The 17,526-nt window shown below is 35.4% G+C and overlaps 1 protein-coding gene across 1 annotated transcript in view; it reads right to left on the bottom strand.

Moving 5' to 3' along the window:
- The window catches only part of NEGR1 (neuronal growth regulator 1), a 491,889-nt gene extending 474,787 nt beyond the window's left edge, over positions 1-17,102 (bottom strand). The window contains exons 1-2 of the mRNA XM_039219926.1: positions 17,029-17,102; positions 13,097-13,329 (exon numbers count right to left, since the gene is read on the bottom strand). Coding sequence (XP_039075857.1) covers positions 13,097-13,329; positions 17,029-17,102 — 307 coding nt within the window. The remainder of the gene's footprint in view (positions 1-13,096; positions 13,330-17,028) is intronic.
- Positions 17,103-17,526: the final 424 nt, after the last annotated feature.

The following is a 17,526-nucleotide window of genomic DNA, read 5'->3' as shown; positions in this document are numbered from 1 at the left end:
ATTGTCTCCTCTGGGTGAAACTTGCCAGAAACCAGAAAACGGAACAGCCTGGGGGAATACTCACAGTGGTCAGCCAACTCCATTATACAAGGCATAGCAAAACAGGCTCAAAGAATGGCTCTGAAATCAATAAGGCAGAAATGGCTGCCACGATATCTTTTGATATCTTTTCCTTAACTTTAGGTAGTAATTAGCTTTCAAAAAATATAGAATACTTTATAATTATTGTAGCTCAAAACTTTAACATCAGTATACATTGATAATGTCTTTTTACATGACATATTTCCACTGGAAGGAAAATTAATTTTATTAATATTTTACAATTAACTGTTATCTATATTCTTACATTTATTTTATTTTTATTTTTTAATGTTTATTTATGTATTTTGAGAGAGAGAGAGAATGAGTTGGGGAGGAGCAGAGAGAAAGGGAGAGACAGACAGACAGACAGAGACAGAGAACCCGAAGCAGCGGAGCTGGATCCCATGAACTATGAGATCATGACCTTCACGGAAATTTAGAGTCCAATGCTTAATCCACTGGGCCACCCAGGTGCCCCTCTATTATGTGTCTAATAAAAGTCACTGGGATTAATGAGAGCACTCCCAATTATGTCCGAATTCAAAAAAGGAAAGAGGAACACATATCCCTATGCATTATAAGGTCACTGGAAAAGGAATATGGTAAAATCTATTAAATATCTACTCTGAATCAGGTACTTAGAAAATTTTCTCATATGTGTAACTCTATTTTTTTCAAAAAACATTCACAGCAATACAGAGAGTTATTATTATTATTATTATTATTATTATTATTATTTTACTTCTCAGAGAATGAAAATGGGTCTTAAAAAGATGGAGATACTTGGGGCACCTTGGTGGCTCAGTCGGTTGAGCGTCCGACTTTGGCTCAGGTCATGATCTAGCGGTTCATGGGTTGGAGTTCCACATCAGGCTCTGTGCTGGCAGCTAGCTCAGATCCTGGAGTCTGCTTCTGATTCTGTGTCTCCTTCCCCTGCTCATGCTGTCTCTCTCAAAAAAAAAAAAGAATAAATAAAACATTAAAAAATTTTTTTTAAAAAGATGGAGCTACTTAATCAAGTTCATTACTTGATAAATATCAAAGCTAGAGGTCACCAAGATCAGCTTAAGGCCTATGCCACACTAAATCACTTAGGACAATACTGGTCTCAACCAGTTTCAAACACAGAAGTAATCCAAACCATTACTGAATGAGAAAAAAAAAATCCATAGAAATTTTTTTTTCTTGTCATTGGTTAACTTGTAAGGAACTTCACTTATTCATTCCATTGTGTATTTGGTATTTATAGCCCATTACTTGCCAGCCCTTGTCCCATTCACTAAGGGTATGGCAGTAGGATGGATGAGATTCATACTTTCATGGAGCTTATCACAACCTGCCATGCACTGGAGAATTAAGGCATGCCTCTATCTTTTCTACTAATTTAATAGTATCTCATTCTGGGGTGATGTTTCCCCCAGCAGTCATTTGGCAATGTCCTGAGATATTGTGGGGTGTTACAATCAGGAAATGCTACTGGCGTCTACGGCATTGAGGCTAGTGTTTTAAGTTCAGGCTCTATCATAAAATATCATAACTGAGTAGTTTATAAACAACGGTCATTTATTTCTCACAGTTCTGGGGGCTGAGAAGTCCAAGACCGTGGCATTAGCAGATCCTCTGATGAGAACCTGCTTCCTTGATATCTAAACTTTCACCTTTCCAACTGCACATGGTAGAAAGGGTGAGCGGCCTCTGTGGGATCTCTTTTGTAAGAGCACTGATCCTATTCACGAAGGTTCTACTCCTATGACCTAAGCTCCTCCCAAAGGTCCCACCTCCAAATACCATCACACTGGGAACTAGGTTTCAACATAAGTATTTTGGGGGGGGGGGGACACAAACAAATCTCTAGCAGCCAGGACAGATCCTAAACATACTGCAATATGCAGCCATTTCTGTGTCTCCCAACATACACACACACACACACACACACACACACACACACACACACACACACATTATGTGGTCTAAATGTCAACAGTGCCAAGGTTAAGAAACCTTGTTCTAGGTGTATAAGAAGATACCTTTATTTTTGAATATGTGTGTAGTAGTTTTCTACTTGCTAACATACATTACTACAAAGTAGCTTAAAATAAATTTATCTTAAAACAAATTACAGTTCTATATGTTAGATGTCCAATATAAGTCTCTCTCAGCAAAAATCAAGGTATCTCCAGGTCCACATTCCCTTCTGGTGTCTCTGGGGAATCCATTTCTTTTCCTTTTTCAGCTTCTAGAGGCTTCCTATATTCTTTGTTCATGATCCTCCATCTTTAAAACCAGTGAGGGCAGGTCTAGCCCTTCTCATAGCATATTGTTCTGACCTACTTCCACAGACGTATATCCCTCTGATTTTCATCTACCTTCCTCTTCCACTATTAAGGGACCTTGTGACTTCACTGGGCCCACTTGGATAATCCAAGATGATAACCCCATGTTAAGCTTAGATGATTTGCAATCTTAATTCTCCTTTGCCAGGTAATCTAACATATTTACAGGTTCCAGAAATTAGGACACGGTCATTTCTGGGGACCATTCTGCTTTAGCATAAAGGAGAACACATGTGCCACTTTTAGCAAAGTTATTTGCACAGAGTAGGTACTGAATTAAAGTGGGGCCACAGAAGTATTCTTTGAATTAAAGTGAATTAATCCTAGATGTCCTTTTAAAATGGGCTACCTTGAAATGGAAGGGTCATAAGAGGGAAAACAGTATGCACTTCCTGTCTAATTCTGCATTGATGAATAGCTCTGAAACTGTCCCTCCTCAAGTCTTCAATATGTCATTTTAAAACATGTTCACCCACCCAACTTGTTCAAATCAAAACCTAAAATAATTAGTGAAATACCTGAGAGAAAATTCTAATTGTGCTATTCTTGGACTTTTTAAAATGTTAAGTCCTTACTTTGTCTGGCATTAGGAATCCTTGGCTATATTATTTGTAGCTAACTCTGTCACATATAAACTATTTTTTCTCAAAATAACATTGCTATACACACATACACACACACACACACACACACACACACACACATATATATTCATAAAGTGCTGGTATCCTATTTATTATTTTTTCCCTGCAAATGCAATCACTATTCTGCACTTGTAAAAACATGGGGATTAGCAGAGGATAAAGATGCTATGACCTGGAATGGAAATAAGCAACCTAAGTCATGAATGCCTAACTAATCCTTTTAATTTAAAATTTTTCCTGTTATGTCAGCATTCCTGATGTTATGCCCTAAAGATAGCATCAATACATTAAGTCACAGCTTAAGCAAAGTGACTGGCTCGCAGCCAGGGAGAAGGAAGTATGTACATATGTACAACCAATAAATCTCTGTTGGGTCCCTAACATTTATCAGGCACTTTTCTGGATGTCTGGGAGTCAAAAGAAAAGGATTAAGACTCAATCCCAACCCACAAGGAGTTCACTGAGGTTTTTACTGGGAGTCCACACATAGACCAAGGGAGTTCATGAGCATCTTGCTCATGTTGTGGTTTGTAAAATGTTCATGGTATGTACAATTTTCTAGAGACCAGGTATACAGGTCTCATCAGATTTTCAAACAGGCTAAGGGACCACAAAATGTTTAAGAACCACTGGTCTGGATGTAAAACTACTAGCATGGGTGAGAAAGTTCTGATGCTTAGTGTAGGTGCTACCTTTCCTGAGTCTCTCCTGCTCCCACCAGTTCACTAACCAGATGATGCTGAAGGGATGGGAAGTGGAGTGGTGTAGGCAGAGGGATACAAGGACACAGTCACTCCATGATTCTGCAAACCTATCTTTGCCACCAGTCTTAACTGCGCCCATTTTCTTCTTGGCACTATGCATAATTAATTTTTACTGTTCTGCTACCAATCATAAGATAAACAATATCATTAGCAGATTCAAATTTTCTCCTCTGCTAAATTTTACACATATAAAGGTTATAAAGGGGTATGTCATTTAGAATTTAATGAAAACAGCAAAATCCTAATTGTCTTGGTAGTGATTTCTTAACTACCCACATAATTTGGGGAAGTAAACAGTAAAATTATTTCACAGATCAAATCGTATTTCAATGACTTCCAAGAAGACAAATTGTTTTACCAGACTCTTTATGTTATTTGCAGGGTTCCTCAAAATAAGCAGGCCAGCTAAAGCTTGGTAATCTTTTATTTTAAAGAGATTTTCATACTAATAGTGTACATTGCATTGGGATTTGACATGTATTACTTACCAAGTTATTTTCTTTGTTTTTTAGGAAAAAAATAAAGATACTTCAAGATAGGCAACAGATATAACTATTCTGAAATGCAACAGACAATACAGAACTCAGAATTACAACCAAGAAAATAAAAATTTTATCAGCCTGGACTTTGAGATACTTACAAACTATGTGTTTCAAGAATTAGAATAAATATCCAGTAATTGTTGAAGAGACTTTTAAAGCAGCAGATCTTGCTTAAAGGATTAATTACTTTAAAATATTGTCTGTTTTTTATAATGTTTATTTATTTTTGAAAAAGAGAGAGAGAGCATGAACATGAGAGAGGCAGAGAGATGGGAGGGGCAGAGGATCTGAAGTGGGTTCTACACTGATAGCAGACAGCCTGATGTGGGGCTCAAACTCACAAACCACAAGATCATGACCTGAGCTGAAGTTGGATGCTTAACTAGTGTCCTGTTTGTTTGTTTGTTTGTTTGTTTGTTTTGTAACAGAGAGGGAGGCAAACCATAAGAGACTCTTAGACTCTTAAATATAAAGAACAAACTGAGGGTTGCTAGATGGGAAGTGGGGGAGGGGAAATGGGCTAACTGGGTGTTAAGAAGGGCACTTGTTGGGATGAGCACTGGGTGTTATATGGAAGTGATGAATCACTAAATTCTACTGAAGCCAATACTACACTTTATGTTATCTAACTTGAATTTAAACAAAATTCTGGAAAGAAAAAAAGTATATTGTCAAATTGCATTTTGAACTGTGCATTACCAAAAAAAAAAAAGCAAGTACTGCTTTACTCAGTCTCAAAACAACGGATACTGTTATACCTCTTATACATTAGTTCTTCTATATCCTTTTATTTCACACTTGCCAACATGATTCAAAACTTAAATAGAAGGACAAAACATGGCAGAATTACTTTTTATCAACACAGATCACAAACTATACAATCTTTGGATTTCATTGACCCTAGCTTGACACACCTCAAAAAATTATCCAACTGGTAAGTAAATCAGTAGTAAAGAAGAACTTTCCTTGCTTTCACAATTCCCTAGTCAGAAAGACGCTTATTAAAATTCCAACATTGTTCCCCTTCCTCCAACTATGAAGCTCAGTGGTTTCCATGGAAGTGCCTTCTATAGAAGGGATGACTCAGCTGGAAACCAAAAGTGTACAATATCTATCAATATTATTTTTCTCTCATTCTCACTTCTCCTTCATTTGCAAATGATAGCATCTAGAAATTTTATTAGAAAATACCATCAACTCATTCATTCCCTCTCTGTATAGTGAGCAGTACTCTATGGATTTCTGCACCATTTTAATCTACAATACTGTTCTAACATAAGATTTTATATTGCCAATACATAAAACTTCATGTACTAATTTTTGGCTAGTAAAATATGATTACTAAACTTGAGAAATTTTTTTTTTTTAAAAAAACCCTATTATTCACTGAAATTTACCTTCCCTTTCTTCTACTTCTTTTACCTCACTTGCAGAAAAATAATGGCCAAAAGACTGAGACTACAAAAGAAAAAGAAAAAACTTTTCTAAAGATTATAAGAGAAAAAAAGAATATTCAGGAGAGAAGAAAAATGTCTATTCTGTCTATATTTAAATGAGGGTTTCACTAAAAATTAGTTCAATTAATAATGGACCCTGGTAGTTTAATAACCTAATCAATGTCAATACACTCATAGATAAAACTAAAGTGATGGTTTCCTGTGCATTCGCCTGATACACATGACTGTGTAACCACAGGTATTCTAGCCATACTGGAATTTCTGAGAAGAAAACTAAAAATATCCACCAGAAAAATGTATTAGTTTTTTAAATTATTATGTAATATTCAGTGCCTACAAAAGCCTGTTCCACATCAGTCCAGATGAGTGGACCTGAGTATGTCTGTGAAGGTACACTTGAGGGAATTTTTTTTACTGAAATCTAGATCACAAATGACACTCCAAGGACTTATTTTTCCAAAGTCTCACAAATGAGGCATAACTGTTCTAACTGTTTTGATTCCAAATCATTATCTTTCTGGATATCAATAATATTACCTCCTATATTTCAACAGATTAAATATTTCCCATTGTATAAAGAACAAAGAGATGACAAAGGCAGTCCTATTAATTAATGATGCATATATGCTCCAAAATGCTTATAAATTCTTTATCCATAAACTGTGAATCTGGACATTTCAAACCAATAGAAATAGAACAAAAGGATGTTTTAAGGTAGGGTTCCATCATTACTACTACGAAAAGGTGGGGAAAATCTGTAAAGCCTAATAGAATATATTTACTTCATGTATTTAACTTAATGGTTTTTCAGCCAGTGATCAGTAATCAGACACTCATTATTCTGGTGAGCTCTGTATATTCTGGCTCCTATTGCCACTCACCATCATGAGAATTAGGGTCAGCAGATAATGATTTATGGTAGGATAAGTAGTAGTGTCCTATAGAGGGAGTGTGAATGAATGTCTACACCCCATCCACATAACTTTTAACTTAATTACTTGACACTAATCATAACCTCTTTTTATAAAGTAGTAAATGATGAATATTTTCTTATAAGAAGATAATATAGTTTTATTATCACATATAAGGTGATCTTAGAAATGTGTCTGTTATATAGTTAATATAATAAAGGTATGGATCAGGTACAAAAACTAAAGTCACTTTGGGGAAGTATTATTCCTAGTTTTTTTCTTAAAATACCAAAACTGGGGTGCCTGAGAGGCCCAGTAATTTAAGTGTCAGATTCCTGATCTCGGCTCGGGTCATGATTTTACCATTCATGAGATCAAGCCCCATGTGAAGGCTCTGCACTGACACCACAGACCCTGCTTAGGGTTCTCTCTCTCCCTCTCTCTTCTCCTCCCCCAACACTCTTTCTATAAATAAATAAATAAATAAATAAATAAGCCAATTAATTAATGTTAAGAAAAAAAAACGAGCTCATGGATACAGAGATGATAATTGGTGGTTGCCAGCAAGAAGATGATGGGGATTGGCAAAATGGATAAAGAGTGTTAACATCTACAAATGTCCAGCCATAAAACATATCCAGTCATGGGGATATAATGTACAGTGTGATGACTGCAGTTAATAATATTGCATTACGTATTTGAAAGTTGCTGAGAGAAGAGATCTTAAAAGTCCTCATCACCATAAGCATGTATGTATGTGTGGTGATGGATGTTAACTAGACTTATTGTGGTGATCATTTCACCATATTTACACACTCATTATATATTGCATGCCTGGAAATAAAATAGTGTTTTATGTCAATTATGTTCAATATTTTTTATTTAAAAAGACTACATTTTATAACTATTTATCTTATAAGTATACTATGAAGTTACATTCCTTTAGTTATAGCCAAAGACTCTTTGGATAGGATAATGAAGTCTCATTATGTTAAGGATCATTTTTATTTCAGGTGGTTTATTATTTGTTTACATGTTAAAAATCTTAAGGGTATATATATTTTGATATTTTGCATCTTTATCATTTCTTTGTATTTGACAGCATGTCCAAAGTTGGGTTCCTATGTAAAATCTGAATCTCTCCAATATAAAAAAAGCGTAAATAAAACAGGGCCTTGTCCTGGGCCATCACTGTATTCAAGCAATGACTGTTTTGACATGTGTGGGCTCTGTACGAGTTTTCCTAGTACTGATAATTTTTCTTTGGTTTCATTTGCTAGCTTATTGAAAAATTTTGAGATGTTTACTACTGCAGAACACCAACTTGAATTTCCTAATGTATGTGGTATTTTGACATGTTTTTACTACCATAATTCGTTTTCCTTTTGGGTCTTTCAAGGAAGGCAGGTCTATGATCTATAATGCTGTGTTATTGCCCATCAGCTCAATGTTGGGCAGAGTGTGGTGTCTTTCTCTTCCACTATGTACTTTGTCAAGGCTTTAATATTCATAAAAAGAATGTTAACATTAGATTAAGATGTGCTGGTCTTTAATAATAAAGCTCTATACTTGCGGCCACGTGGAATAATTGCTCTCCAGATACTCATTGGCAAGTCTAATTTTGAAATATCTGTACCTGAATTCCTATTCAAAGACCCACTGAGAGAAATAATATTTGCGGAGGTTTGACTCAGAAAGGCTAGGTCCTAAAATTTACTTACAGATTAAGCTAATAATCAAAAAGCTATCTTCCTGTTATTGAACTGACATCGTATTGAATTTACTTTCAGATGTTTAATTTTTTTCTTTACTTCCCTGTACTTCAGGTTATATTGAGAGGTGTTATAAGGAATGATTCTCTGAATGAGCACTGTGAGTGCTGTACAGTTACTATTGAGATGTTCCTTACAGCTCACAGTGGTTCACTGGGTTGATTTCACAGTAGAAGTGCTGCTCCATTCTGAGTAACAGAATCAGGATACTAAGAAATATATGTGTTAACTTTATGGGCATGGAACGAATAACTAATCCTGTTTCTCTCAGTGTACTTGCTGTTACAAATGTTAGAACTAAAATTTTACCAAGCTTTAAAATTACTTAAAAAGCATGACATAAATTTTATGTGCTAGCCTCACCAATGACTGCATCCTACTCTGCTTACCTTATCTTTTGCCTCCAATTTCTCCTATTTATCTTGGTGTACTGCTTCTTTCTAAGCCTCTTTAAATTCTTTCCAATGTAAAATGGAATGTTTAATAATAAATGGTGTTTGAATGTGTTGTCTTTCCATTTTACAAAGGCTTTCTCCAAACAATGACTAAGCCAGAGTCAAGGGGTTAATATGTAGAGTTTGGGATCTTTGGGGAAGCACACACTGAAATGAGATGGAGTTTATAGTGCAGGATATTTATTAGGAAATACCTTTGTGACAAATCTCTAGAGAAGAAAGACAAATGAGATGGGACTGAACGGAGCCAGAAGTTCAGCTCTAGCACCATTCAACAGCTTGTTGTTCTGGAGCCGAAATGGCTCCTCAGAGACATCCTACTTAGGGCTGAAAGGGAAGGGTCTTTATACCCCTGCATCAATCAGACATCAGATATTGGTTGCTTTAGGACAGGTTTGACTTTGGGTAAAGTAGCTTTCTACAATTGAGGTGATCCCTGAAAGGTCGGATCATTAAATGCTAGAAAAGCAAACCCAGCAGCTAGAAAAGCAAATCCATTCCTGAAAAGGGAAGTGTGCCACCCCATCTATCACAAATCCAGGTATCAAGGTAAGCCTGTTACACTGAGGAAATCAGAGTATCCTGGAAAGTTAAAAACACTCAAGAAGGTACTTTGGCCATAGAGTTATGTGCTAGTCAAATCTTCTACTCTACCTAGAGAAAATCTAGAGTGTATTTCCCTGAAAGGGAACAGGTTGAGGGAGAAACATTGCACACAAATGTAATGTGTGTGCACGTGTGCACACACATACAAGGGGCTTAAAACAATATACATTTATTATCTCAGTTTCTGTCCAGGTATGTCTTAGTTGGATCCTCTGTCCATAGTCCCATAGGCTGTAATCAATGTACTGTCAGGAGTTATTGTGTGCATATGTGTTTAATATACAATAGGTATGAGTGTCTATTTTGTGATATACACAACCTAGACTTCAGACTTCGACTCAAAGTAGAAGCCATCTCTATCATATACTCAAGTGTGCAGCATTTGCATTTCATGATTCCTATCATCACAGGACTATACTAGGGAGCTCAGCCTTCAGAATGAGTCCTCCAGCCTTGTACATTTTTACAGTCATGAACAAGAAACATTATGCTTAGTAAACTCTGTACCACATAAATTGAAACACTGGGCATTTATGTAGCTTTATTTATCAGTGGTATTTTTATTTTCTTACTGAATCCATTTTTATGCCCTTGAAGTTAAACTACAATTTGCCACATTCTTCAAATTTCAACAGTATACCCATTGTTCAGATATGGTGGTGAAAGCAAAACATGGAGATAAACAGAACAGACCTGCAGAGTATATACTGAAAGGTACTGCTGTGCACAACTTAGTTTGCATTGTGTTCAATGCAAGCAGGGCACAAGTATTACGGAATATTTTTCATTTTTTAACCTAAATAACATTTCTCCCTTGCAAATCATCAGTGTCTAATTTGTTTTTTGTTTGTTTGTTTGGCTGGTTGGTTGGTAGATTGGTTGAGGGTTTTTTGTTTTTATCTTTATGTTGTTTTGGTCATCTTTTTGTTTTTCACTGATATGCACCTTAAGATTTTCTGAGTCTTCCTCTTTCAAATGTGAAAACTATAGTTTAGAGAGGCTTGATAACTACCCATTTCATGAGAGAAAATTCAAGATTGGAATCCAGGTTTTCCCACTCCTACTCCAGTGCTTTTTCTCCCCCTTTGTTCCATTCATTGGTATTAATAGCTCTAAGAAATCAATAGCACTGACAAATTTCCCATGCACAATGTCTGTGTTGGCAAGGTATCCTTTCTATTATCCCCTTTCTAAAATGTGTTTTTTTTTTTTTTTAAATAGCTCCCTGGAGCACGCAGTTGCAACAATTAAAGATGAGCTTTGTTTTTACTAGCCAATGTGTGTGTTTGACATCAGTGATTAATACAGTCTTCTCTCTGTTGTTATGTTTCTTTATCTTGGTGAATAAAGACTTGACAAATTGTTAGGCAAAGAGCATACACTTCAAAACTATTGAGATATACCTGAGTAGAAGACAACGTAAGAAATATAAAGACTGAAGAGAGGGGCATATCGGCTTATTTTCATTCATCAAGAGGAAATGTAGCTTAAGTGGGGTTGACTTTTTGTGACATTTATTTAGTTCTTGAATTGACTGACAAGCCTATTAATGTATTCCCTGAACTTTATTAATGTAATTGGAAAACTGCCCACATGTCAATCAACTTCTAATAAGTAATTATGTTCATAAATACTGTAAAATTATTAGCTTTTAATTTGACCCAAACACATACTTTCAAAACTGTAACATGAATTTTGTTTTTCTAGAAGAACAAAATATTCTACTAATAAAACATTCAATACGTGCATTCCCACAGTGCACTTCCTAAAATTGAGTTCAAAAGTTCACCATCATCAAATGGCCAACAAAAAAGAATGCAATAGTAAGGCATGTAACAGTTTAAGAAATCTGTACGATGCGAAACAGTCTACATAGCATAAAGTTATAAAGCAATGCTAGGAAAATTAAACATGTGCCCGGGCAGGGCCCATATAGCCGTAAACTGGTTTAAAAATACAGTCCTACTATGGAACAAGAGAGAATGGAAAAGAAGAAAGAAGGATATATTTAGTGTCTCAAAATACATCATTTAAACCTATTAAAAGGCAAAATGATTATATCCCCAATGACTCAAATATATTATTATCCAAGTATACTTTTTTCACATGTAATGAAAATCTTTTGCAGTCCTTGAGGTAGCAATGCAAGTCAAAGGGCACAGCACTAAACAAGAGAACAAGATTAGGCTTGGATAAAAGAAGGAATCTGTTTTTGACTTGTAATCCCATGCTGGTTTCTGAAGCTGGACCAACCCTTGCCTTCTAGAATCTCTGGATAATATCTGAATAAAGATAGACTTTAGTGAAAACTTTATTCTATTTTCATGTGATTTTAAATAAAGAATATTGCCACAGTGTGCAATGGTCTGTAAAAGAAAAACCATTGAGGAAATTCACTGAATTGTTTGACTTATATTTAACTCCTGAAAGTTAATTATTTAATTAGTATGTTTAAACTTCACCACAAATTTAAAATACTAATAATTGAAATTGTATTTGGATTCATGTTTACCTTTATATGAGGAGATAAAGTTCCAGGTGTAAGTTAATAAAGTTCCAGATGTAAGCCATATACCTAAATTAATACCTACTGTTGAATTTTTGAAGGATAAATGGAGAGGTAATACAACTAACTTGCTCACTCAGCTTTCCTATTAGGAATAAAACATGCATTCATGGCACCACATTATCATATAATTTGTTATAAGTTTTACTTAGAAATGCTGCAATGTCATTTTGAGATCCACAGCCTTTCTATGCAACAAACACATGATTAATCTGTAAAGCACAAGGAAATAATGTAAAAGGGCAAGAATATACATTTTCTATTCTACTAGCATTATAATTGCATTTTTATTAAAAAGTATTTATATTGGGGATAAATATGGTTTTACATTTTAGTATGCAGGAAAAATAAAATAGCTTGATGAGTCAGTTTGTATTTAGAAACTGTAAGTTAGCTAGAATGATTTATGATCTTCTGAAAGTAAATCAAAGGATAACAAATTGTGTACCATGTTTTTTCAATTACTCTATATTTAAATAAAGTAATTCTGGAAGTCTGTTTCTTTCCATTGTGATTTGAATTAATGTAGGCAGAATCTGTATTGAGGCAGAGTGTTAGAAGTCTGGAGGATTATTTGTAAAGAGTTACTATACATATTTAAAAAGTTCTAATATTTTAATATATCCATCATGGGTTAACAAAGATTAAGTTTATTTTATATCAATCATGGGTTCTCAAAGAGTTCTCTCAAAGAGTTATCATGGGTTCTCAAAGGAAGACACTAAGTGAATCATACTCAAAAAAATCATAATGTGGTATTAATGGATAATTTTGATCTGTAAGTGGGGATCTGTATGTCTATAATAGCCATTACACTTAATGGAATCGAGGAACATAAATCCCTGATGATAATGACAACATATCTTTCAACGACGTCAGTTACTACTCAGTCGTTTTGATATCTAAATGCTGAACACTGTTATAAGAATGGTCCTTCACAATATAACAGTTACAGAAATGCATACCTTGTACAGTTAGATGCACCTGCATTGTTCTTGGTGTATGTTGAGTCTGAACAGAACACGTGTACGGGCCATCGTCTGTCACATCTACGTTCTGTATCTGGAGGCTGTAGTCTCTTTTATTCAATGTTGAAATTGAAACTCGAGGATCCACTGACCACTTATCACCTCCCGCAAAAATAATACTTGACCGGTTCAGCCAGGCACCCTTTGAAGCTCCATCTTCCAAATAACACCTAAAAATTACCAGAGACAGAACACTATTAATCAAAATGAAAATGAAAGACAACATTATCTTTGTTCTGAGTGCATTTCTCATGCTGAATTATAGTGCTGCATCGAATGCAAACATCAGACATTAATGCAGAAGATATGAACATATAAACACACTGGTACATCTTTCCTCCCCAATGTAAATGTGAAATAATACCTGCATACAGTTTTGTTTTGTTTTAAATGTGTGTGTGTGTGTGTGTGTGTGTTGACATGCACACATTTTAACTTGAGCCAGTCGAAATCCTTGTTCATTCTGTCTGGATGATGAGTAAATTTAAATTAAGTTAAATTAGTTCAAGTAATAGTTATCAACATTGAAACATTTTTTTCTTTGAAATTATAAGTAGAAAAAGGTCCATGAGTTGGCCTGTTTTAACCAAATCCAATTCTAATATAATGCACTAGATACTAGAGAGAAAGCATAGAATAGTACCATATCATGTCAACTTTTTAAATTATCATTTGCAGAGCAGTAATCTTGTACTCTGAAACTATAAACTGCATTTTACTGATAATATTGCTGTTATAATTAAATGAGACAAGGCTCATATGGTACGTTTAGCAGCAAATTTTTGCTGTCTTTTCAATAAACCAACCATAGTCTTTCTAGGAAGCATCCACTTATCCAACAAACATTTATGAAGCATCTACCACTTATGGATTTAAAAATGATATTACTCTTGCTCTCTAACACTTTTAGTCTAGTAAGGAAGACAATTGAGCAAATTAATCAATACTATACATAGAAAGAATATTTAATTAAATCAGGCACAAAGTACAAAAGAGTCACTTGACTCAGAAAGGGTACTGGAGGCATAGGGAAAGGTTTCATGGAACAGGAAATGCCTGGAATAAAGAGGTAAGGAGCAGGAGACATGACATTTAGACAGAGGTCATATGTGGGTAACACCAGAAGCAGGTGAGAGAAAGTCATTTCAAGGAAGTACAAATACGCATGGGATATAGGGTAGGTGGCATGAGAGATGAGATCAGAAAGGTAAACTAGAGCCAGATGATGATAGCAAGCCTGGTGGCAATTAGTAGATTTTAAGGCCAATTTTAAAGCCATTTATTCAAAGTTATATTCTATAAAAAGATTCAAAAATATAGCTTTGTATCTAATAGAAGTCAGACATTATGATTTACAACAGAAGGAGGCTGTGGTCATATGTCAGTGAATTTGCTGAGGCCTGGAATTCTATGTTTCATCTTGAAAATGTTCTAATACAAATTAAAGACTAGTTCTCTTAAATGAGTACAAAGCACAGCCACAGGATGAAAATACACATACATCGTAATAGTTTGACAGCATTTCTACAGAACACCTTGGGGAATTGAACACAGTGTTTGAGATTGCTACAAAATTGCAAGCTGAATGCAACAGGGTAGGCTGCTGCCAACTGTATAAAACTAATCAGTGGGTGAAAAAATAAAGAACAAGGTACACTGCAGAATCTAATTTGCAGTCAGCTTCTCCATCTACAGAATCCAAGCTAGTAAGGTCATAAAGGTCATTGTTAATTGAAAAGCTTTTCCTTATACAATTAATGAAGAATATAAAACTCACTTTAATGATATAATTAAACAATTATGGTATATTGTCATTCTTAATGATATGAAGAAAAAAGACAGAGGGGACATATTTCCCATTTCAAAAGATCACGTGTCTACAAGTATAGGGTAGAAAACTGAATTACCATTACTAGGTCTGTGAACGTTACAATGCTTGTATTTAATATACGGGTTCATCAAGTGTTTATTGTGTGACCTCTGTATTCATGCCTTCACATATTATCCTATCTGGTGCCCATTACAACTCTGTGGGGTATGGATTGCTATGCCCAATTCATCTCTAAAAAATAAATTCAATGTTCAGGTTAAATGACTTGCCCAAGCCACACTATTAGCGGGTAACCAAGTAGAATTCATAATCAAGTCTTATATTTCTATATTCAATGTCCTTGCCTTCATAATGTAGATCAAAGACTTTTATTTTTTAATTTTTTTAATTTTTTTTTTAATGTTTTATTTATTTCTAGGACAGAGAGAGAGAGAGACAGCGTGAGCAGGGGAGGGTCAGAGAGAGAGGGAGTCACAGACTCTGAAACAGGCTCCAGGCTCTGAGCTGGCAGTCAGCACAGAGCCTGACGCGGGGCTCGAACCCACGAACCGCGAGATCATGACCTGAGCGAAAGTAGGACGCTTAACCGACTAGGCCACCCAGGCGCCCCAAGATCAAAAACTTTTAAAATGGGTTTCAGAAATGGAAAGATGATCAGGATGTTGTAGAAATTACTGCAAGTAATTTCTTATTTACTAAATGTGACCAACTACTTAACCTATCCTATTCTAAAGGAAGCAGAAAATTAATTATTAATGGGCATTTTACCATGAAAGTCTGATTTCGAATACTCTGCCTGGCATTTTCCTTTCCCTTGAGGCAGGAACAGCTTTACTTTTATTTGGGAGTATCTGGAAGACCACAGAGATTAACTGGCCTTTAGATACTAAAGCTTTCATAGACCAAATCTGGGTTATAACTCCTGGTCTTAGCATAAGCACTATTCCTCTGCTCTGGCATATCAGGGATCATCAAGGAACAGAATTTAACATCTTCACTGTGAAAAATGAAAAATGAAAAAGGAACTTTTATGTCTCCTTGCTTGAATAACTATATTTCATAATAGTATTTGGTCCCAATCCAAAGCTTTTCAAGACATATATTAGGAAAACCCTTGAATGAGACTCAAATAAAAAACAAAAACAAAAAAAAGATATTTTTTTTGGTATTCCTTCCTTGGATTTTTGTGGAAATATTCTCAAATTACTCTACTTAGTTAAAATTTAAATAACTGAGATTACTGTAAGTGGAATTCTACAAATTGGGAAAGCAAGACCTAGGAATGGCATTCCATCTCCTAAAATCATGATATTTATATTTATATAAAGTACATATAGTTGTAAGGTGATCTATGAGACAATTATACCAAATATACATAATTGTTCAAACACACGTTTCCTTAAGAATAAGGACTATGTCTTCTATCTTTCTACCTCTTCTTTCTTCTTCACACCCACTCTAGTTCATTTGTTTGCTTTTTTCCCTTTATAATAGAAAGAGATACTGCCTGACATGTGTACACTGTATTAGGAAGGAATTCTGGAAGAAAGAAAGATATTCAGGGTGTGGCAGAGTGAGGCAGGTGTGTGAGGAGGGGTGAAAGAAGGATGCGAAGTGGTGATAATTTAGTTTTGCACTCCTCAGGCACCAAAAAAACATTTTTCTGTGTTAAGAATTCTAATATCTAAAAATATCAATATGTGGAAATGCTGACCTGTACAAAATCTGTGACTTAGGAAGGATGATAAAAGTATATTCATGAATAGCCATCATGCAGAATAGTAAATGAATATATAATAATTACATTGTTTTGTAATTGGATTCTTACAATTGCCTAAGGGTCTCTGGTTTCTGCCCTCAACCCCTGTAGCATGGTGTACTCTCTCTACAATAAACAAAAGGAACTTTTTAGAGTTTAAATCGGATCATCAACACCCCTTCCTACTTCATTTCCTATTTCATTCATATGAAAACTCTAATCCTGATACTGGCTAGTGATCTTATGTAATCTCGTCCCTTGATGCCTTTCTGACCTTACCGGCTACCATTCTGCTCCAGGACACTCTGTTCTACATTGTGGTCCTTTAGCTGTGCTTCCAACATGTCATGCATGTTCTTCCCTCAGGAGGTCTGCATTTGCTGTTCTTCTGTCTAGAACTCCCTTCCCCCCAGATATCTGCCTAACTTATTCCCTATCTTCCTTAGGTCTTTACTGAAGTTCCTATTGTATTAAATAGCAGAAATAGGGGTTCCTGCGTGGCTCATTGGTTAAGCATCTGACTCTTGATTTCACCTCAGGTCATGATCTTATGGTTCTCAAGATTGAGCCCCACTCATTCTTAGCACTGATGGTGCAGAGCCTGCTTAGGATTCTCTCTCTCTTCCCTCTCTGTCCCTCCCCCCACTGTCAAAAATAAAATTTAAAAAATGGGAAAAATAACACAACTATTCCCAACACCCTAGTGAAAAGCATTATCTATTTAGTTGATGGTTTATTTTCTGTGTCTCCTTGCTAGAGCTGACATCCAGGACCTTT

The sequence above is a fragment of the Hyaena hyaena genome, unplaced genomic scaffold, assembly GCF_003009895.1.
Source record: "Hyaena hyaena isolate Hyena2069 unplaced genomic scaffold, ASM300989v1 scaffold_849, whole genome shotgun sequence".
NCBI classification, from domain to species: Eukaryota; Metazoa; Chordata; class Mammalia; order Carnivora; family Hyaenidae; genus Hyaena; species Hyaena hyaena.
The sequence above is the reverse complement of the archived record's forward strand: the minus strand, read 5'-3'. Positions and strand labels throughout refer to the sequence as shown.